Source organism: Halichoerus grypus, chromosome 3 (genome assembly GCF_964656455.1).
Source record: "Halichoerus grypus chromosome 3, mHalGry1.hap1.1, whole genome shotgun sequence".
NCBI classification, from domain to species: domain Eukaryota; kingdom Metazoa; phylum Chordata; class Mammalia; order Carnivora; family Phocidae; genus Halichoerus; species Halichoerus grypus.
Window position 1 is genome coordinate 108,854,023 of NC_135714.1, and position 24,163 is coordinate 108,878,185.

The following is a 24,163-nucleotide window of genomic DNA, read 5'->3' on the forward strand; positions in this document are numbered from 1 at the left end:
CAGGCTTCGTGCTAGACTCTAAGGCTTTGGGCAGCTGTTCCTCGTAGAAAGGGCAAAGTGCAAACTGGAAGAAAAAGGGGGGGAAACCCACCAGTGGGTCTCCGCTGTTGATAAATTATGCGGCTCCAAAAGAGTGCATTTAGGAGAGGCTAAGCGGTGAAGTTTTAGCTACTTGAATTCCTCCAACTGAGACGCCCTCCTGGAAATTTCACCTCTTTGGCTTCTTTGAGTAGATCTCGCGCTCTCGGGAAAGCTTCCTCGTCTCCCTGGCGACCCAACCGCCACCAATTGCAGCCAAGGGTCGGCCGTCACGTGGCCTCTGCCCTTTCCCCAGCGGAGACAACATGGCGGTTAGGGCGAGCCGTAGTTTCGAGATTTGAATTACACGACTTGTAGCTATTGCATTCCTGATGATGGCGTCTCCGATTTCGTGTGGCTCGCGTCATAGCCCAGATGAGCTCCCTGGAGACCCCTCTTCACAAGAAGATGAGGATTGCGATTACGAAGATCGGGTCAGCTACTCGGGTTCATACTCCTCAGCGAGTAGCGATTATGAGTAAGAGTCTTGAAGAGGGACAATTAAATCCATCCTTTCAATCCAGAGAGTGTACACGTGGCCTGGGGGGGACTGCCAGAATGTTGGCGTAGTTGGGATTGAGTGTTTGAGGTTCTGTAATCAGAGGGATTTATTTGAGCCACGTTCCAGTTGTGCGGTGTTGTGAGCCGCAGTGACGTGCCCTTCTTCGCTATTGGGGGCTTTTTATGATTGTCAGATGAGGAGGTTCTCCTCTGTGGCGGGTATATCTGTTAGGATGGTCACAAAACTCTGATCCTATCGCAGTGTCTTCTCTGCTGTTATGATCTTTGTGATTTTAGTGGAAGGGTACCCTCCACGTTTTATAAATCAACTATTTAAATTATACAGATTTTTTTTCTTGTTATAAAAATGGGTAGTATATAAAAGAAAATCCACCCATAGTCTTCACCTTCAAGGACAACTTCTCAGCATTTTGGGGTATTTCTGCTATATTTTCCTATGCGTTCTCATGGTTTTCTTGTTTTCTACTTAGTGTCATATGTAATTTTTATTTTTTAAAAAGATTTTTATTTATTTGTCAGAGAGAGAGCACAAGCAGGGGGAGCGGCAGGCAGAGGGAGAAGCAGACTCCCTGCTACACAAGGAGCCGGATGTGGGACTCAATCCTAGGACCCAGGGATCATGACCAGGAGCTGAGGGCAGACGCTTAACCGACTGAGCCACCCAGGTGTCCCAATAATGGAATTTTTAAAATACAAAATATCTAAGTGTTATTTTCCACTTTTTAATCCTTAATAATATTGAAAAAGCTATTTTGATTCATAGGACCCAATGCTATTTCAATGTTGAAGAAATCTGTTTCTTACTGCTATGAATTAAGACCTTTTTGGAAAAGTAAATTAGCCCTAGTTTGAAATGAATGACTAACAGTGAAAAGGTTTAGGTGCCAAAACCTCAACCAATCCCATAATAGACTGCCATGCATAGTCAGTTTTAGGATGACATTTTAAGTGTATTATTTAGGAACAATGATTACAAGTATTTAATGTGTATTTAGGAGGAAAAATTACTTGGCAATTATTTCCACCTCTGGGTATGTAAAAAAATTTTGCCATTATCTTTAAAAGGGTAAGGGAAAACTAATGACTACTTAATATACTCTAGAGGCTCAGTAAGGACAGATTACATTCTTGAAGAGACTGTCAAGTATTTTGTGTAATCTTCTGCTGTGGTCATTTAAAAAATAATTTAAAAATTATGGTTATCAAGTGAGGCACTGGATGAAGTATGGGTTACAGGAAACCTAATTTGGTCTTGCTGTGGGAGTCATAGACCTTGTGAGACTCAAGCTTTTGGTTTCTCTACATCTTAGAAACACACATTTTTAGCTCAGAGAGAATCTGTAATTTACCCATAGTCACACAGCTGAGTGTTTCAGTATAGAAATTTAGGAGACCTGATTGCAAATGGAGTGCCCGGATTTTAATGGAATGAAGGTAAATGAACTAGCCCTGTTTCCTAGGAAATGAGCAATCTGAGGACCTTGTGTTAAGAAAACTTGTTACCTCAAAACATTTTGTGATTCAAAATACATGTAAATATGGATTTTATATATACATATATAAACATTTGTGTGTATATATATATATATATTTTTTTTTTAAAGGGCATTAAGCTTTCCAGATTAGTCATTCACTCGTTACTCCAAATGTTCCACTGTTTATCTTCCTAATAGTAAAAGTACAGTAAATCTCTATTGTAAAATATTTGGCTGGTCTATATTTTCAAGTCCTGTCAAGATTCAGATTTTATGGGGCGCCTGGTGGCTCAGTTGTTAAACGTCTGCCTTCGGCTCTGGTCGTGATCCCAGGGGCCTGGGATCGAGCCCCACATCTGGCTCCCTGCTCGGCGGGAAGCTTGCTTCTTCCTCTCCACTCCCCCTGCTTGTGTTCCTTCTCTTACTGTCTCTCTCTCTGTCAAATAAATAAATAAAATCTTTAAAAAAAAAAAGATTCAGATTTTACGTTTGTTCCTTCTTCGTGTGTAGGACATGAGAATTGATTTGCTGATCTGACCGGGTAGGTTCTGGTCTGTTCCTATTTACTTCTCTAACCTGCAGAGTCACCACTGCAGAAGTGGTCTTCCCAGTTTGGACAAAATTACTTCTTTTTTTTTTTTTTTTAAGATTTTATTTATTTATTTAGAGAGAGCGAGCATGTGGGATGGGGGAGGGGCAGAGGGCAAGGGAGACTCTCACGCTGACTCTGTGCTGAGTGTGGAACCTGCCGTGGAATCTCATGACCCTGAGATCATGACCTGAACCAAAACCAACCATGGGACACTTAACCAGCTGAGCCACCCAGGCACCTCTGGACGAGATCACTTCATAATCAAAGGCACAGGGACATGTGAACATGTGAACCTAATCTTTCTCATCAAAGCTAAGAGATAGGAATTGCCCATGTTGTTGCCTGTATGTAGTTCATTCTTTTTAAACTTCTGAATAGGATTCCATTGTATGAATATACCAAAATTTATCCTTTTCTTGGGTTTTAACATAGGAATGTTATACTTGAAGAATCAAAATACTTCGAAGTCATGATGCCATACACTGTATTAACATCCAGTTTAGGATAATTCCCTTTTTCTTCTGCTCCGAACCCTGACTTCTTTTTTCTTTTAATTTACTTTCTCTTTTATCAAATTACATAGATTAGAAATTCAAACAGTGTTTATCTAAGTTTATGATGAGAAATGGCAATTCTTTGCTACCCTTTCTACTTCCAACTCAGTGTGTTTGAAGATAATTCATATCTTCCCTGTTTCTCCTCTAGCATTGCCCATCTTACTTACTGACATCATTCTCTCCTTGCTCATGTCTTCAGATCTAATAAGTCTCCAATCTTGTTGATTTCCTTTTCTGATAGCCACCCCTCCTTCTTTCTTTTCTTCAGAGGCACTGCCTGACTTAAAGCACTTGACTCTCCCATATAAGAGTGGAGTAGCCTTCTAACTGATCTGGATGCCTCGTCTTTTATCTCTAGTCTTTTTTCCCTACAGCTGCCAGAATTTGCTTTCTAGAACACAGTTCTAAATCATTTTTCTCTTAGAGAACCTACTATAAAAAGGTATATTGTGGCAGTTTGGATCAAAGATAGAATTAAACACGTGTGAATATTACCAATGAAGCTAAATAAAATGAAGCAAATATTCATGTGCTTAACTAGGTCATCCCTGTGATCCAGAAAAGAAGGCTGAGATTTAAAAAACAGCTAATATGTCAGGCTTGGTCACTGATGGTTGTATTGCAAAGAATTCAACCACTTCAATTACAATGGAATTTCTTTATAATGTTGCCTGAAATAATCATCCTGGTGCAGTGTAATGAGTATTGGATTAAGATAGGGGTCAGACAACATTTCTCTTTACCCTGCCACTAACCATATGGCCTTACATGTGTCACATGACTTCTGTAAGGATCAGTTTTCACATGTTAAAATGGGAATGAGAGTATTTACTTAACTCTGAATTTTGTTGACTGTGAGATTTGTTAAATCCTAGGAACAGGAAAATTGTGAACAGTTGATGGTGAGGGATTGACAAGAAGACAAAGAGGAGTTGATGGTAGAGGTGACATGTATTTGATTTGGAAGAGGGTCAATCCAAGCTGAGTTTCCTCATTTTCCCCCAGCTTTATGGAAGTATAATTGACAAATAAAAATTGTATATATTTAAGGTGTACAATGTGGTGATTTGATATATACATACAGTAGAGGATTCTCTAAGAGAAATGCAAATTTTACAAGATTATTTTGCTTGCCTAAAAGTGTTAACATTTTAATTTCATCAAGTTTTCCCTGGTCTTGAGGGGTTCAGAATTAGAAGAATTCTTGGTTATAAGCTATCGTTTTATGAGATCTCTCTCATAACAAGTTTTCTCATCTTTGTCAGCAGTTTCACAACTTCCTCCATATCTTCAGGAGGGAGAACACTACATGTTCTAAGGGGCAGTGTGGTTAAAGAGAAAACTGAAGGCTGAATGTGCAGACATTTCTATAAAATCTTTGTGTAGATGACCTAATAAAGACATGCTTTTCTTTTTTCTTAATTCAAAATTATTTTTTCTGAAAAATTTGAAATATGCACAAAAGAAAGAAGACCCCTATATACTTCTCACCAAAGACATGGCTTTTCTTTACATGAAAACTATCTTCCTGGTATTGATTGAGAAGATTTATGCGCCTTCATTTATTCTGACTTTTATTTTAAAATTTGAAGTAATAAGATAATTGTGTTAGGGCAGTGAAACTACTCTGTATAATACTATAATGGTGGATGATACATGTCATTATACATTTACCTAAACCTGTAAAATATACACCACCAGGAGTGAACTGTAATGTAAAGTATGGATTTGGGGTGATTATAATATATGAGTATAGGTTTATCCATTGTAACAAATGTATCACTCTGGTGGGAGATGTTGATAATGGAGGAGGTGGGAGGAAGGGAGTCTCTCTGTACCTTCAACTCAATTTTGCTTTGAACCTAAAACTGTTCTAAAAAAAAAGGGTAGTAAATCATTTTTCTGTAGTACTCAAAAGCTCGGTGGCCTCCCAAATAAATTCCAGATTCCTTAGGATGATTTTAAAGCTGTTTCAGATCTGTCCCTAGCCTCTCTGATCTCATCTTTGATGATCTTCCTTCTTTAAAGCCTTCTTTATTCCCACTTGTCTTACCTTGGGCTGCTATTTAAAAAATAGTATAGAGTGCCTGGGTGGCTCAGTCGATTAAGCATCTGACTCTTGATTTTGGCTCAGGTCATGATCTCAGGGTCCTAGGATTGAGCCCCACATTGGGCTCTGCACTGGGCATGGACCTGCTTAAGATTCTCTATCCCTCTCCCTATGCACCCTCACCCCCGTTCCCGCTCGCACATACACTCTCTCTCAAAAAAATAAATAAATAAAATAAAATAAAATAGCATAGACTGAGTAGCTTATAAACAACAGAAATTTATTTCTCACAATTCTGAAGGCTGGTAGTTCAAGATCACTGTACCAGCATGGTCAGGTTCTGGTGAAGACCCTCCTCCAAGTTGTAGATTGCTGACTTCTCTTTGTATCCTTACATGGCAGAGAGCAGAGAGAACAAGCAAGCTTTCTCATGACCCTTATGAGGGCACTAATCCCATTCACCAGGACTCCATCCTCATGGCCTCATCTAATCCTAATTGCTTCCCAAAGGTCCCTCTCCTAATACCATCTCATTGAGTGATAGGGTTTCAACATACACATTTTGGGGAGACACAAACATTCAGTGCTTAATATTACTATGCAGAAACATACACTCATTCTCATATCTCTGGTGTACTTTCACACCTATACTTGTATGTCCTTTGTTCTCTCTGAAACACCCTTTCTTCCTATCTTGTCAAAATCATTCAATGTCCCACTTATGTGCTATCTTCTCCTTTACCTTTTTTGATACTTCTTAGACCTAATTTCTCCAAATTTGGCTCTCCTATAGCGGTTTTTGTTCTTCACTGTTGGCACATGCATTTTAGCTAGGTGATGAGCCCTCAGTCCATCTGACATTTTTAAAAGTACAAAAATGCCCTATCACAAAATGTTTTGCTGGCCTATGATTTCAATTTTGCCAGGCTCAGATCTTATCCCTAACTTAGTGCTTTGTAAGCATGCTCCATTTAACTGAAGGGGGTGGCGGTAGGGAATGTGGTCCTGGGAATGGGGTCATTATTAGTATAGTTCCAGTGGAGATATCTTCCTGATGTAAAAATTTATTTCATGCAGTGAGTACACAATAATTTACTGGCTGATCCCTTCCTTTTCTCTACCATGCTTCACATTTGTTCCAGTGGTGACCGTGGCTAGGCTAGAAAGAACACCAGCCATCCCAGGTTCCCCACCCCTCAAGCTGCCATAACATCTGGCATAGATTTTAACCATTCAAACTATGGCTTTCTTCTAGAAAACAATCAAAAGAGATATTAGATATTGCTGGTAGACAGAGCACAGAAAAACAAACACAGAAAAGTGTTGGACAGACCAGTACTGAACAAACACCAGATAGAATCCATATTTATTTGTTATGATATTTTTATTGTGTGCGTTTTTATTGAGTGTGGTTTTTCTTTGTCCCTAGAATTGTCCTGCTGTACATAGTAGCACCATGTGTGTTGACCAGTTTGGTGCTTTTGCCCACTAAAAAGGAAAACAAAGTATACTGTAACAGGTTTGGAGTAGTAGCAAAAGTCTGTTTTCCTTAAGGAAATGAACCAGTAGGTCTGGCTATTCATAACTTTTCTTGTGGTAGCCAAGAAAATCCTAATACCATTTCAATTGATAAAAAGTGTTGGCAATGTAAATAAGGACCTGAGAGATTCAATAATTTAGAAGAAAAAAATTAGTATCAGTGTAGAATTCTTTTTTTTTTTTTTTAAGATTTATTTATTTGACAGAGAGAGAGACAGCGAGAGAGGGAACACAAGCAGGGGGAGTGGGAGAGGAAGAGGGTGAGGGAGAAGCAGGCTCCCCACTGAGCAGGGGGCCTGATACAGGGTCAATCCCAGGACTCTGGGATCATGACCTGAGCTGAAGGCAGATGCTTAACCGACTGAGCCACCCAGGCGCCCCTCAGCGTAGAATTCTTGAATATGAATTGAGAAACTTATTAGCATTATCTGAAGTTCATTTTCTTTAATATAGTTATGTTACTGTTTATGTAAGTGAACTTGGTTATTTGCAAATTAGCAAATCTTTCTTTGGGAAGAAGGACTCTGCTCATGTTTACTACATCATTTAGAGCCTTGAAAACCAATGAAACTGTCCTCAAACTTTGCAGGCAATGAATATACAATTGTTTCTGTTCAGAGAAAAGTGGAATAAACAAAATAATCTCATTGAAAGACATTTACACAATGATAACTTTGCAGTTTGTACCATAGGATCTGAGAAAAGAGATTAAAGAACACTTAGAAAATCTGTATTATAAAAATCAGAATTAAAGCTGCTAGAGTTAATTCTTTTTTCAAAATAAGCATTTTCTTTTGGCATTAAGTTTAGATTTACAGAAAAGTTGCAAACATAGTACAGAGAGTTCCCTTATATCCTTCACCCAGTTTCCCCTGATGTTAACATCTTACACAACTATGGTATGTTTGCCAGAACTAAGAAATTAACATTAGTACAGTACTATTAAATAAACTCCAGACTTTATTTGAAAATCCTTACGTCCTTTTTCTGTTCTAGGATCTAATCCAGGATATCACATTGCATTTAGTCATTAAGTCTCCCTAGTTTCCTGTGGTCTGTGACAGTTTCTTTTTGTTTCTTGTTTTTCATAACCTGGATCGCTTGGTTAAGGTAATGTCTGCAAGGTTTCTTCACTGTGAAGTTACTGTTTCTCACTTTCCATACTCTGTTCTTTGGAATGCGTCACTAAGTCCAGTTCACATTAAAGGGGAGGAAGGATTAAGCTCCATCTCCTGGAGGAGGGAGTATCAACATATAATATTAATTTGTTTAATTTTGTTATTAATAATAGTTGGACTGAAAGGTTGGTTTTTTCATAGTTGTTGTCTTTAATACACCCTCTTCTAGTAGAACTAGTTTGAGAATACAGTCTTTACAACTCTGTTAAACTTTCTAACACATTAATCAGTTATGCTCTTGATGTTTATCCAAATAGGAATTAATCATCTGGAGTAGAAAATAAGGAACCTTCCAAGAATACTGAACTATGGGAGCCACAGAGGCCGCATCTAGTTTGCTTCTTTTTTTTTAAAGATTTTATTTATTTGACAGAGAGACACAGCGAGAGAGAGAACACAAGCAGGGGGTGTGGGAGAGGGAGAAGCAGGCTTCCCACCGAGCAGGGAGCCCAACGCGGGGCTCAATCCCAGAACCCTGGGATCATGACCTGAGCCGAAGGCAGACGCTTACGACTGAGCCACCTAGGCACCCCTCTAGTTTGCTTCTTATGCCAATAGCACTTAGCCTGGAGCCTAGCAAATAGAGGTCATTGGAGACATCTTCCTTTATTGCCAGGGGTTGGAAGAATACAGAAGTATGAGTGCTATATCTAATAAAGTTATAAGTTTCTCTACATTTTTGATTCTGTTGGGCAAGAGGAAAGGGACTGATATTAATTTGACGCTTACCATGCCAAGCACATTTTTAAATTTACTGTTGATAACAGGCATGTGAGGTAGCTATAACCTGTTTTCTAGAAGAGAAAAACTAAAGCTTAGAAAAGTAAAAATGTCAATAGAACAGAATTTGAACCCAGGTCTTTGTGACTTCTCAGTTCATTTTCTTTTTTTTTTTGCTATACATGTTTCCTTCTTTCATGAGTCTCGTACATTCATTTCCCTGTCTTTGTTCCTGTTCCTCTTATCTCCCTTCTTTTAATTTCTTCTTCCTCTTAAAGTGAAGTATCTTTTAAATTTAGAGGTGAGGAAAATGGATCTCATTCGTTGTTGGTGGAAATGTGAATTGGTATAATCTTTGGATAAAAATGTATATGTATACATACATATAAGGATGGTTACTGTATCATTGTCCATAAGGGTAAAACAAATACTGAACACAAAGCTAGCTTATAAGGAGGTGAATGACCAAATGTACTTCATCCTTGATAGGAACCATTAATGCAGCCATTAGGGGTGATACATGTTAAAGGTATGTGTATATATACATATATATATATATATATATACACACACATTTGAAAGATGATTCCACATTTTATTTATTTATTTATTTTTTATTAAGATTTTATTTATTTGACAGAGAGAGACAGCGAGAGAGGGAACACAAGCAGGGGGAGTGGGAGAGGGAGAAGCAGGCTTCCCGCTGAGCAGGGAGCCTGATGCGGGGCTCGATCCCAGGATGCTGGGATCATGACCTGAGCCGAAGGCAGACGCTTAATGACTGAGCCACCCAGGTGCCCGTCCACATTATATTTATATATAATAGAATATGTAATAATTCTAGTTTTTCAAAACAATGACAGCATAATCCTGTATATGTTTTTATATGATTTTATGATTTTAAGAACATGAATATTTAACATTTATGTCAGTGAAAAGTAGGAAGGGAAGATGACATGTATTATAGTTTTGTTCCCATTTATATAAAATGAATCTGTCCATATGTATGATTAAAGGATGCATGAAAGTATGAAAGTACAGTCACCAACTAGGAATCTGGTCGACATTAATTCCTTCCTCTGTCATCATCTCATCTAATCAGTCTCAAAGTACAGTGATTTTCAAGCATTTCTTAAATGTTTTTCTTACTTTCCATGTTTTCTGCCTTGCTTTATTTATTTATTTATTTTTATTATTATGTTCTGTTAATCACCATACATCACATCATTAGTTTTTGATGTAGTGTTCCATGATTCATTATTTGCGTATAACACCCAGTGCTCCATTCAGTATGTGCCCTCTTTGATACCCATCACCAGGCTAACCCATCCCCCCCATCCTCCTGCCCTCTAGAACCCTCAGTTTGCTTCTCAGAGTCCATAGTCTCTCATGGTTCGTCTCCCCTCCGATTTCCCCCCTTCATTCTTCCCTTCCTGCTATCTTCTCCTTCTTTTTTGTTTTTTTTTGTTAACATATAATGTATTATTTGTTTCAGAGGTACAGGTCTGTGATTCAACAGTCTTACACAATTCACAGCGCTCACCATAGCACATACCCTCCCCGATGTTTATCACCCAGCCACCCCATCCCTCCCACCCCCACCACTCCAGCAACCCTCAGTTTGTTTCCTGAGATTAAGAATTCCTCATATCTGCCTTGCTTTAGATACCATCTTTGCCTAGTATCTAAACATCCCCCTAACTAGTCTCTTGACTTGAATCTTATCTACCTCAAATCCTTCTTCCAATTTCTTATTAAAGCAGATCTATCCAGAGATACCTGACACATAAATCTCTATCTAAAACTCTTACACTATAAAATCCAAACCCCTTGCCATGGTCCAAAAGGCCTTGTAAAATTAAGACTTGACTACGTTTCCTCTCGTGCCCCACCTTTGGCAACCGTAGACTAGCTTTGTTTTGTTTTGTTTATAAGATTTTATTAAAATTCCTAGTTAGTTAACATACAGTGTAATATTAGTTTCAGGAGTAGAATTTAGTGATTCATCACTTACTTACAGCACCCAGTGCTCATCACAACAAATGCCCTCCTTAATGCCTATCACCTATTTAGCCCCTCCCCTGCTCATCCCCCCTCCAACATGTCTATTCTCTATAATTAAGAATCTGTTTTATGGTTTGCCTCTCTTTCTTCACCCCCTCCGATGTTCATCTGTTTTGTTTCTTAAATTACACCTGTGAGTGAAATCATATGGTATTTGTCTTTCTCTGACTGACTTATTTCACTTAGCATAATACTCTAGCTCCATCCACATCATTGCAAATGGCAAGATTTCATTCTTTTTTATGGCTGAATAATATTCCTCTGTGTGTGTGTGTGTGTGTGTGTGTGTGTGTGTGTGTGTGTGTATCACCTCTTTATCCATTCATCAGTTGATGGATACTTCGGCTGCTTCCATATTTTGGCTATTGTTGATAATGCTGCTATAAACACTAGGGAGCATGTACCCCTTTGAATCAGTATTTTTGTATCCTTTAGGTAAATACCTAGTACTGCAATTGGATCATATGGTAGTTTTATTTTTAACTTTTTGAGGAATTTCCATACTTTTTCCACAGTGGCTGCACCAGTTTGCATTCCCACCAGCAGTGTAAGAGGGTTTGGTTCCCCTTTCTCCGTATCCTCACCAACATCTGTTGTTTCCTGTGTTGTTAATTTTAGCTATACTGACAGGTGTGAGGTGGTATCTCATTGTGGTTTGGATTTGTATTTCCCTGATGATGAGTGATGTTGAGCATCTTTTTATATGTCTGTTGGCCATCTGTATGTCTTTGGAAAAATGTCTGTTCATGTGTTCTGCCCATTTCTTAACTGGATTATAGTTTTTTGGGTGTTGAGTTTGATAAGTTCTTTAAGATTTTGGACATACCCTTTATCAGATATGTCATTTGCAAATATCTTCTCCCATTCTGAAGGTTTCCTTCTAGTTTTGTTGATGGTTTCCTTTGCTGTGCAAAAGCTTTTTATTTTGATGTAGTCCCAGTAGTTCATTTTTGCTTTTGTTTTCCTTGCCTCAGGGGACCTATCTAGAAAAAAGTTGCTACAGCCAATGTCAGAGAAAAGAAGTTGCTGCCTGTGTTCTCTTCTAGGATTTTTAATATTTCAGGTCTCATTTAGGTCTTTCATCCATTAGGTCTTTCATCCATTTTGAATTTATTTTTGTGTATGGTGTAAGAAATTGGTCTAGTTTCATTCTTCTGCACAGGCAGCAACTTCTCTGACATTGGCTGTTTTCCCAGCACCAATTTTTGAAGAGACTGTCTTTTTTCTGTTGGATATTCTTTCCTGCTTTGTTGAAGATAAGTTGACCATATGGTTGTGAGTCCATATCTGGATTTTCTGTTCTGTTCCATTGATCTATGTGTCTGTTTTTCCACCAATACCATACTGTCTTGATCACTACCCCTTTGTAATATAACTTGAGGTCTGGAATTGTGATGTCACCAGCTTTGCCTTTCTTTTTCAAGATTGCTTTGGCTATTTGGGGTCTTTTGTGGTTCCATACAATTTTAGGATTGATTGTTCTAGCTCTGTGAAAAATGCTGGTGGTATTTTGATAGGGATTGCATTAAATGTGTAGATTGCTTTGGGTAGTATAGACATTTTAACAATATCTGTTCTTTCCATCCATGAGCATGGAATGTTTTTCCATTTCTTTGTGTCATCTTCAATTTCTTTCATCAGTGTTTTATAGTTTCAGAGTACAGATCTTTTACCTCTGTGGTTAGGTTTATTCCTAATTATCTTTTTTTTGGTGTAATTGTAAATGGCATCAATTCCTTAATTTCTCCTTCTGCTGCTTCATTATTGGTGTAGAGAAATGCAACAAATTTCTGTACATTGATTTTGTATCCTGGGACTTCACTGAATTTGTATATCAATTATAGCAATTTTTTGGTGGAGTCTTTCAGGTTTTCTACATAGGGTAACATGTTGTCTGCAAATGGTGGAAGTTTTACTTCTTCTCTGCCAATTGCCTTTTATTTCTTTTTGTTGTCTGATTGCTGAGGCTAGGACTTCCAGTACTATGTTAAATAACAGTGGTGAGAGTGGACATCCCTCTCTTGTTCCTGACCTTAGAGGAAAAGCTCTGTTTTTCCCCTTTGAGGATGAAATTAGCTGTGCGTTTTTCATAAATGGCCTTTGTGATGTTGAGGTATGTTCCTTCTTTAGTTGTCTACATAGGCCAGACTAGTTTTAGTTGTCCACATAGGCATAGAGACAGTCCCTCAAGGCCTCTGCTTATGCTGTTATTTCTGCTTGGAATTGTCTTTTCTTCTTCCCCTTCAGGCCCCCATATCCCCATCACCAACCACTTACTCTTTTAAAACTTACTTCTGTGTATCCTCTACCAGAAATTCTCCCTGCCCTCACCCTCAATCCCAGGCTAAACTAGGTGACCTCTATTTTGCATTTACCATGTGTATTATTGTGAATTCTTTCTCGCTTTCTCTTCCCCACTAGACAAGGGAAGGACTGATGTTTTAATCATTACAATTCTAGTACCTTCCAAGCACCTGGCACTGTTCATTTGCTCCATGATTGAATGTCCTGTGCCCCACACCACCACCATGATTGAATGTCCTGTGCCCCCCCACCATCTTTAAGTCATAGCCAAAAAGTGGTTCTCATTCAAATTTTAGAGATAAGATGAAACATCTTCATGTTTAGCATAGGGGAAAAGGTATTTCTTTGGGGTCACATATTTAATACAAATAATATACTAGATTAAAAGAGAGAGATTATGAAGCAAATGATTTCATTCATTGTTTAAATTGATACGTATCTTCATAAGTAATTGTGTATAACCATGATATGTACATTGTGCCATTTTAAATTATGGTACATACTTACCTAAATTTTTTATGATTGGAGGCAGTTATTTAGATTCTTCAGAGTAGAATTACAGAGTTATTAAATACTGATTTCTGTGGGTACAAATGGATATGGTTGAAACATCTGATAAATGGTTAATACCTGGTGCTAAGTGGTGCTAACATGATGCCACACATTGGGAACCAACAAGTGCCAAAGAAATATTAGTTTTGATATTTGGGGTTAGGTATGCCTTTTTTTAACCATTAATATATAGTTGAAAATCCTGTATTAATTGCCAGCCACAGATGAGATAGGTGGTTAATTTCAGAGTTGAGTAATAGAATAGTGCATTTTTTTAAATTAATTTTCACAGTTTTTAGAGAGACCGTTAACTTTTTTTGAGAGAGAGAGAGAGAACACATTGTGCATGCAGTGGGGGGAGGGACAGAGGAAGAGGGGGAGAGAGAATCTTAAGCAGGCTCCAAGCCTGGTGTGGAGCCCAACACCAGTGCCCAAGCCCTACACGGGGCTGGATCTCACGACCCTGAGATCATGAACTGAGCCGAATTCAAGCGTCAGACACTTAACCGACTGAGTCACCCAGGCTCTCCTAGAGAGACAGTTCACTGTTAAGTTAAAAGAACCGGAGTTGCTAATAAACACTGCAGAAAACGGAAATGTCTTCTATTTGATGGAATGATTAGAATACAAATTATACCCTTTTACATCAAAATATTATAGCTCTCTTAACATATTTTCCACTGTAACCAGTTTGCTTTAAAAAAATAGCAGTTTGAAAGGTAAAGTGTTCATAACATTAAACAGGCAGGGTGGAGTTTGTGATTAGGTTTGTTACCTTAAGATGAGCATTTTGGGGGCGCCTGGGTGGCTCAGTCGTTAAGCGTCTGCCTTCGGCTTAGGTCATGATCCCAGGGTCCTGGGATCGAGCCCCACATCGGGCTCCCTGCTCAGCGGGAGGCCTGCTTCTCCCTCTCCCACTCCCCCTGCTTGTGTTCCCTCTCTCGCTGTGTCTCTCTCTAACAAATAAATAAATAAAATCTTTAAAAAAAAAAAAAGATGAGCATTTTGTTTTTTAATGCTGTTTCAGTCATTTTATAAAAGAAGTACTTTTGTTTTTTTCAATGGCCTACTTCCCAGTTAAAATTTTTTTTAACAATCACATGATGAATTATGTAATACGTGGTTTACTTTTCTTACTACAATTATTCATAAAAAGGAGTTTTATGGAAATTATAAGCTATAGAAGCAATCACTATAAATGTGATTATAAACTAGTTGTTTTCAGAGATTTGAGTTTATGGTGAGGTGAATGTTTGTTTTTTGAAAATTTATTGTATAAACAAATCTTATTAATAATGGTAGGCTTAGCTTTCATTTTAACATGACAGCCATGCTGAAGTTTCTATGCAAATAGGATGTTTTTATGTCCAATTTCCAAATGGCTTATGTCTGGATATAATTGCACAATCAACTATTAATGTAAATTATTGTCCAATGAAATTGTCTAAAGTGGGCAATAACCTTACAAGGGCTGAATTAAAATGAAAAAAAAACAAAAACAAAAACCCTTAGATTCTAGAAGGAGGCCATCTCCTTTTTTTGTTTTCTATCACTATGCTTTTTTGATACCCTCTCCTCCAACCCCATTTCTTCAAGACTCTTAAAAAGTGTCCTAGAAAATAATGTTGATGCTTATAATAAATCAGAAATAGTAAGGAGACTTTGAAAGAATCAAAGAACTTTCACCTCCTCCCACCTCCCTGCACCCCCAGTGCCTGAAAGACATAACTATTTTTCTTATGTTTGGCTGCTATTCAGAGTATCTTTTCTATTTTTCACAGTGATGTTGAACCTGAGTGGCTGGACAGTGTGCAGAAAAATGGAGAATTATTTTATTTGGAATTGAGTGAGGATGAAGAAGAAAGCCTCCTTCCTGAGACTCCTACAGTGAACCATGTCAGGTTCAGTGAAAATGAGATTATAATTGAAGAGGATGATTACAAAGAAGGAAAAAAGTATGAACCTAAACTCAAGCGGTTTACCAAAATTTTAAAAACTAAAAGTCTTTTACCTAAGCGCTACAATAAAAAAAATAGTAATGACAATGGGCCAGTGTCCATTCTAAAGCATCAATCCAATCAGAAAACAGGAGTTGTTGTCCAACAGCGGTACAAGGATGTGAATATTTATGTAAACCCCAAAAAGTTAACTGTGACCAAAGCCAAAGAGCAGCTCAAGCTTCTGGAAGTCCTGGTTGGGATTATCCATCAGACCAAGTGGAGCTGGAAAAAAAGTGGAAAACAGGGCAGTGGAGAGAGACTTGTGGTCCATGGCCTGCTGCCAGGCGGCTCTGCCATGAAGAGTGGTCAGATATTAATTGGTAAGTGTTGCTGGTGAACATTGTGCTTGTTTGCAGAGATTCATGATTAGTGATGCCTTGTGAGACGTGATCAAAACAATTATATCCAAAGTCTTAACAGATTAAGGACTGCTTGATGATATTTGGGACAGTAGTGAAATTGTTAATCATGGTGTACTACAAGGCATGATGTTCTTAAAATAAGTACTTTGGTGAGTTGAATATGTGTGTGCCTCGTTTAGGCCAAGGAATAGCTTAACTAATTTTTGAGTTTTGAATTATATCATTTTATTTCATCTTGGTTATGTTTGCTGACAAGAAAAAGAAAGTAAGTTAATTTTACAGTGATAATTTAGATTTGAATGACCTATATCCAATAGCATGATATAAAAATATGTAATTTATGAATAAAAATACTTTTAAATTGTATGTTTGCACTTGAGTACACTAAGTTCTTGGAGTGGTTTTAAACTGTTTCGTCTGGCATATTTAGCAACAGTGATGTTATACATAAATTTCCTTTTAAGAGTGCTTGTCATAAAATATCTCATCAATTTGAAGGGAAAAAAATATATCCGAAAGTTATTCTGAATATATATTAAGGTGAGCATTTTGTATTGCTGATACATTTTCAGCTGTTGGATATAATGCTTGAGTTAGAGGCAATTTCGTTACTTAGGTAAAAGCTATATTAGTCAAATGTGAGAATATATTATTAATGAAACTTAAAAGTTATTAACAAATCTAAAAGCTGACAGTCTTTAAAGTTGACTCAGCCTACAAGATTTAGATACAGAAACTTTTATAGCTACCTTAGAAACATTTAAAAATATTTCTTTAAGTCTAAGTTGCATTTGTTTGTTCACTGAGTCCACAAAATTTTTGAGCATCTGCTAAGTGTCAGGAATACAAAGATTACTCTAAGGATCCACTCACTCCTCTTAAGAAGCTCCTACTGTGGTACAAGAGGTGGGTCAGAAATAGGCAGGCAGTTTCGCATAGTATGATAAGTGCCATGATAGGGTTTACAAGAATGAATCACATAGGAAGAGCATCTATGCAGTGTGTGTTCCAAATGGTTGCAACAAGATCTCCACATTCTCTTCTTAACAATGCAGTGTTGATACTCCTCCCATGGAGAGTTAAGTTTTTGTGTCCTCCCTTCTCTACCACTGTGGGCCTGGACTACAGCTTAAGTAGTACTATGTGATTTCAGAGGTGGGATCATAAAAGGGGATGCAGCTTCTGCCTGGTGTTCTTGGAACCCAGTTGCCATTGTGTGAGCAAGGCCGATCCACATGAAGAGGCCATGAATACTATTCTGGCTGATCACCCCAGCTGAGGCCTCAGCCACCCTGCAGCATCAGCTACCACACATGAGTGAAGAAGCCTTCCAGAAAATTCCAGCCCCAACCACCACGTGGCTGCAACCACAGAGGGAACCCCAAGTGAAAACCTCAGCTAAGCCCAGTCAACCCCAGAACCAGGAAACATAATAAATGGTGGTTGTTGTTTTAAACTCCGAAGTTTTGGGGTCATTCGTTATATAGCAGTGGATAGCTGGAACAGAAGGTAATATCATGCTTACATTCTCTCAGGTGCTCAACTTCCTTTTTTGTAAAATGTCTCTAAGGTTTATTCTTTTCGTTCTGTCAGAGGATGCCAGAATTCATGCTTATGAAATCTTGCCTGGTTGTTATCAACCACCATAATTTTAGGATACCACATGATGGGAAACTCCTATATTTATCTGGGGCCTCTGCTCAGGACCTAATTGGACTGATTTGTAGACAAATCTCTAAAATTCTTTTTACCCATTTCCCTTGAAACCTAGTGGAGAGGTGGTTATGGTCAGTGAGTGCCCCATTCCATGTTTCCTTTCCCCTGATCCTCACTCCAGTCTGCCGAACCTTCTAGGAATGCCCCTTACCTCTAGACCTGATTTTTTTGCACCATCTGTATGGGAGGAAAGAGAATGAACTATAGAGAGGAAGAGGCTGCTAGGTAGTCCTGTTGTTTATCTTTAAAATAATTTAAAGATACACAGGATGCTGGTAGTATACTTTCTGACTTGAGTGTGGTTACGTGGGTATGTTCACTTTTTGATAATTTATTGTTGTACCATTATAGTTTGTACACTTTTCTGCATGTGTATGAATAGCAATGAAAAGGCAGAAAAATGAAGTTCATGATTTCAGTTTCATAATGGAAAAGTTTATGATTTACCCATAAGTAAAAAAAAGAGTTGTCAAAATAAAATGATTATTTCATCCTTGGTGCATAGCAAAATGCTTGGTTGATAAATAAGCCCTCAAAAACATTTATTAAATAAATGCATAAACTATGTAGAAAAATATGTGCAGGGAAAACAATTGGAAGTAAATATAAATACCGCAAAATGCTAATAGTGTTGGGTTTGTGTGGAGACATTATAGGTGGTTTGTTTTCTCTTTTTTCAGATTTTTAATTTTATGGTGATGTTGTATATTTTTAAAGTTACATACTTTGGGAATAAATAATGGACAATTTTAATATCATAGTGACTTTGATAATCCCCCAGCACTGAATTTTCTCAGTTGTTTCTTTCATGGTTTCATTTTACACTGAAGTCTGTGGTTGAACTGTGAGGTAACCCCATAGGCAGGAGGATCTTGAAAACTTTGTCCTGGTAAAGCAGTTTGCTGGGGTGATTTCTGCCATTGTCTAGCTGGAGAATGACCCTCCTTTGACTAAAGTGCATTGGGCAACACAGACGGGTGACTGTTTTCATTCTTTCCTTTCATGACAGTAGAACTCTATTCTATTCTGATTCTTCTTTCCTGGGGTTTTGGGGGTTTTGCTGCATTTTCTAGTGCCATTTTTGCTGTTCTTGCTGCTGACTTGCATCTTTATTTTTTATTTCTGAGTTTTTCTTAAAGACTGACTGCTGAGGGGCACCAGGGCGGCTCAGTCGGTTAAGCATCCAACTCTTGATTTCCAGCTCAGGTCATGATCTCAGGGTTGAGTTCAAGCCCCGTGTTGGGCTCCATGCCCAGCGTGGAGCCTGCTTAAGACTCTGTCCTTCTCCCTCTGCCCCTTCCCTGCTCCTCCCCACCCCCATGCGCGTGAGTGTGTGCATGTGCTCTCTCGCTCAAAAAAATAAATACATCTTAAAAAAAAAAAAGTTTGACAGCTGATTGCTCCTTAATTACCGGTAGCCAGCCTCTATCCCTAGACCAAAGCATATCCTCTTTACCTGTATCCTAGAAACTGCGTATCACCTTGGTGATTTTTTTTTCAAGATGACCCATTTTTACTCATTTTAACTAGGTGTTTTTTAAGGATTGGAAAGGATAGGGCTAAAGAAATCACATTAATGTTGTAGACACACATACCCCTGTAGAATGTTTCTGCTCAACAATAAAACAAAGTTTTTATTTTAAGTGCTTTTTGTGCAACTTCTAATGTTCTCACCTGTGATCACTGAATAACTTTGTTTTGTATGACACACTTGTGCTATTTCTCTTTTAAATTTTTTGCAGTTTTTTTACTTTTTAAAAATCTTTTTGAGGCATAACATATATTCATAACATGGACAAATCTTAAGTGTACATTCAGTGAATTTTGACATATGTTATATGCCTGTGTAACTACCACCCAGATCAAGATAAAGAACATTTCCAGTACCCAGAAGGCTCCATGGTGCCTCCTCCCAGTTAATACCCTCTCCCTTCTGAAAGTCAAGTTTTCTATTAACAGAGTTGATTTTTCCTCCTCCTCTTCTTTTTTTTTTTTTTTTTTTTAATTTTACCCCTTCTTAAACTTCATTTAAAGGAAGTATAAAGGGGCGCCTGGGTGGCTCAGTCGTTAAGCGTCTGCCTTTGGCTCAGGTCAGGATCCCAGGGACCTGGGACCTGGGATCGAGCCCCATATTGGGCTTCCTGCTCAGCAGGAAGCCTACTTCTCCCTCTCCCGCTCCCCCCTGCTTGTGCTCCCTCTCTTGCTGTGTCTCTCTCTGTCAAATGGATAAATAAAATCTTACAAAAAAAAAAAAAGGAAATATAAAGTGTGTATTCTCTTGCACTTACTTTATTTTATAATCTGTGAGAAATATCCAGGCTGTTGCTATGTAGTATTCCATTGTATATTCATTTTTCCATTTCACTGTTGATGGACATTCTGGTTGTTTCCAGTTAAAACATTTGAAGTGCTTTTTTAGGAAGAAAGGTTTGATTTTTTGTGAGTACCTAATGAATGGTTTTATTCTCTAATATTTTGTATGTTGTTATTTGATACACATTTTTATTTTCACCTTCTGTAATACTTGAAACATTTCAATTTTCTTTTCCTCCCTTTATTTTTAAAGATTTATTTATTTTATTTTTATTTATTATTATTTTTAAAGATTTTATTCGTCCATTTGTTAGAGAGATAGAGAGCACAAACAGGGAGAGTGGCAGGCAGAGGGAGAAGCAGGCTCCCACTGAGCAAGGAGCCAGATGTGGGGCTCAATCCCAGGACTCCAGGATCGTGACCTGAGCCAAAGGCAGACGCTTAACCAACTGAGCCACCCAGGCATCCCTATTTATTTATTTTAGAGAGAGAGATTGAGAGCAAGCCGGGAGAAGGGTGGAGAGAGAGGGACAGAGAATCTCAAGCAGACTCCGAGCTGAGCATGGAGCCCATTGCGGGGCTCGATCTCACAACCCCAAGATCATGACCTAAGCTGAAACCAAGAGTCACACGCTTCACCAACTGAGCCACCCAGGTGCCCCAATATTTCAGTTTTGTTAACGAAAGTAACTCCGCTGTGCTTTTCTGTCTCTCCTCCCTCACATCATTTCTTTTCCACATTTTACCTGTGGTACTTGACCCAGTAGTAAAGGAAAGAAACAAGCAGTGACTTCATTGCAAAGATAGAATTAGAGTTTTTAGGCCTTCCTAGAGAGTTTCTGGTGCAGTTACTTCCTTCTACAGATGAGTACCAGAAGGATTACGTGATTTACCCAAGAACAGAGGGCAGTCAGTGATAAAGCTGGGACCTACAAGTCCTGATTTCTATTCACAAAACTCTTTCACTTGCTGTGGTGCTTCACTTGAATGGGTGGGGGGAGTGCCGAAGGATTTCTCTTTGAAGCCAAAAAGAAAAGAAATTATTGAATCCTTCCAAAATGTAATTTGGAAATAAGGATTAAGCTACAACAGTGTACCACTTAACCCATTTAATCCATTTTGGGACACTTATCCAAAAGAAATAATCTAAAACAGATCTGTAAATCATGACCTGTATGTCAGATCAGTCCTACCACTCATTTTTGTAGTCTGAAAACTGAGAATGGTTTTTACCTTTTCAGTGATTAAAAAATAAAAATCAAAAGAACAGTATTTTATTACATATGAAAGTTATGTGAAATTCACATGTCAGTGTTCATAAATAAAATTGTATTGGAGCACAGCCACATTCATATGTTTATTGTCTATTGCTGCTTTCGAACTGCAGTTGCAGAGTAGAGTAGTGGCTGCAACAAAAACCATATGGCCTGCAGAGCCTAAAATATTTACTTATCTGGCCCTTTACAGAAAGTTTGCTGAACCCAGATGTAAAAGAAGGAAAACTATGTGCATGAAAACATTTATTTAAGCATTTTTTAAGTAAGAATAAAAATAAAAAGCATGAAAATGTCAAACTGGAGTATGGTTATTTGAATTATAATTTAATAAATGTCTGCGTTATTTGGCTATTAAAAATTGTAATCTAAACACTATGTACCAACATAAAAATTCTTATTACTTGAGAGGTTTAAAAGGATGAAATTCCTTTATATCTCATTTGTGTCAATGTAAGTAAAGACTAAAAATAATTTGCGAAAATAATTATGGCTAAAAGTGCTAGGGTCATCAATAATTTTTCAACATTTCTGTAGTATTATTTTCTATTTTAATGAGAAATAAAAACCTTGCACCAGTTTCCGGCGTCATCAGACAATGTGATCTTTTACTTAATCAAATGTTTTGAATGATAGTTACAATATATGAGCCACTATTATTCAAGGATTTCTAGAATGATAGATTAGGAGAGACCGTAATTTTCTGCTTATGCCCGCATATTATAAATGAGGGATTGATATTGGCACTCAAAAAATATATAATAAAGTTAATTCTCTCAAAATTTAAGGATTTTTCAGTAAATGTCTTGACAGTAAATGCATTAACTTGAATGTATAACATGGCAGTATGGTAAGTATGTTTCAAAAAAGTGAGATTTTCTTCCCCCTGAAGTCAAATTCAGCTTAATTTAAAAGACCAATTTAAACTCAGTCTGATCCCACCCCACTGGCACATACACATTTCCAGTCCTTCTGTGCATAAATCCCTCCTTCTAATAAGATTGATTTAGTTTTTTCTCCAATGACCTCTTTGTACCTTGTATATCCAGGCCTGTTCTTTTTCATTCATGGTCCATGATTCTCATTTGGTGCTTAGCCAAGACTGCTTTGTATTGTTAGGCAGGTGTATTCATTTTCTATTGCTGCTGTGACAAATTACTACAAACTTAGTGGTTTAAAACAACACAAATTTATCATCTTGCAGTTCTGGAAGTTAGAAGTCGAAAATGTGCCCTCTTGCACTAAAATCAAAGTATCCACAGGGCTACATTCCTTATGGATTCTCTAGGGTAGAAATCCCGTTACTCGGCCAGCTTTTCAGAGGCCACTTGAACTCCTTGTCTTGTGGTCCCTTCCTGCATCTTCAAAGCCAGCAGTGTAGCATTTTCAAATCTCTCTCTGACTCTGACCCTCCTGCCTCCTGCCTATAAATACCCTGTGATTACACTGGGCCACTTAATCTCCCGATCTCAACATCCTTAACATGCCAAGTCCCTTTTGCCATGTAAGGTAACATTCACAGATTTCAGTGATTAGGATGTGAACAACTTTAGGGGACCATTATCTGCCTACCACAGTGGGGTTTTTTTTTAGTAAAATAATGAGTTTTAATTTGTTTTTATAATAGTAATATTTGTTTAATGTAGACAGTTTAGAAAATAAAGCAAAAAAGGAAAAAGCCCATGCACCCAAAGGCAACATTTTATAGATATACATATATATTGTATATCTTTTCTTTTTTCTATATTTATGTGTGATAGTTTTATTTTAAAAATAATTTCTTAAACTGTATATTCATTTTGCATATAGTATAAATAGAGTAGTAAACAAACTTTGACATATATATTTTCATAGCCCTTGGTGCCCTTCAGTACACATTTGATATTAAGTAGATGCTCAGGAATGCAATGATCGATTTTCTCAAATGACTAATTTTACATTGAGGAATTGATTTAAGCACTGTGATAAACTGATTTCACCTTTCTATTTCATTTGACTTTTGAATGTATCTTGATAAAATTTTCCATCAGTAATTCGCATTTCTTATCTAGCGGTTCAGACAATTTCATGCAGTTCATTTCCTTTCAGCCTTTGACAGGGCATCCTAATGACTCTGTGTGCTTGCTGAGAAAGAACTTTGCCCACTGAAGTGATAGGATGTCCAGGAAGCCTGCCATTTCTGAGTCACAGAGCTGCTGACAAAAACTTGAGGAAAACAAATATCTGGGAGAATGAGAAGTGGATATAACACTTCTCTTACAGAAGGAGAAAATTTTCTACTAAACATTTTAAAATATTATGTATACTACACTCACTCTAAAATTAATTTTCATATGTTATGACAATACATGTATGCCTCCTACTTTTAGAACCTTATTAGACGTGTTTTCAGATGGTTACTCCCTACAGCACTACTGTCCAAGGCTGTTCACTACACAACCATCCTTGAAAAAATAATCCAGAACAAGGACTTCAGTGCCTTGCCTTGAAAGATGTACAAAAACATGAGAGACTGATGGAGAATCGTCTACCAACACTATTATCCATATACGTGTTTATAATTTTTTTCCCCAGAGTATGAAGCTCCATGATGGTAGAGATTTTTGTCTGTTTTGTTCAATTCTCTATCTATAGTGCCTAGAACAGTGCATGGCACACAGTAGGTGCTCAGTAAAAATATGTTAGATGAATATTAATTATTTGGTCCATTTCTTAATGGTATGTTTAGGAATGATAAAAAATAACCTTGGTGTATATATATTTCTATTAATAAAACTCAGTTATTTTGATATTATCTCTAATTATGTTACAAAAGTAAATTTCCATTTTAACACTGATCTTCATTTTATGAAAGCCCCCAATTTTGA

General features: G+C 37.6%; 1 protein-coding gene across 2 annotated transcripts in view; it reads left to right on the plus strand.

The window, feature by feature from the left end:
* Window positions 1–316: 316 nt before the first annotated feature.
* INTU (inturned planar cell polarity protein) overlaps window positions 317–24,163 on the plus strand; it is an 83,681-nt gene continuing 59,834 nt past the window's right edge. The window contains exons 1-2 of one of the 2 annotated variants that reach the window (XM_036079414.2): window positions 317–556; window positions 15,413–15,951. In XM_036079414.2, coding sequence (XP_035935307.2) covers window positions 411–556; window positions 15,413–15,951 — 685 coding nt within the window. In that variant the 5' untranslated portion in view covers window positions 317–410. The remainder of the gene's footprint in view (window positions 557–15,412; window positions 15,952–24,163) is intronic. The other variant, XM_078069207.1, reaches the window with a different exon arrangement.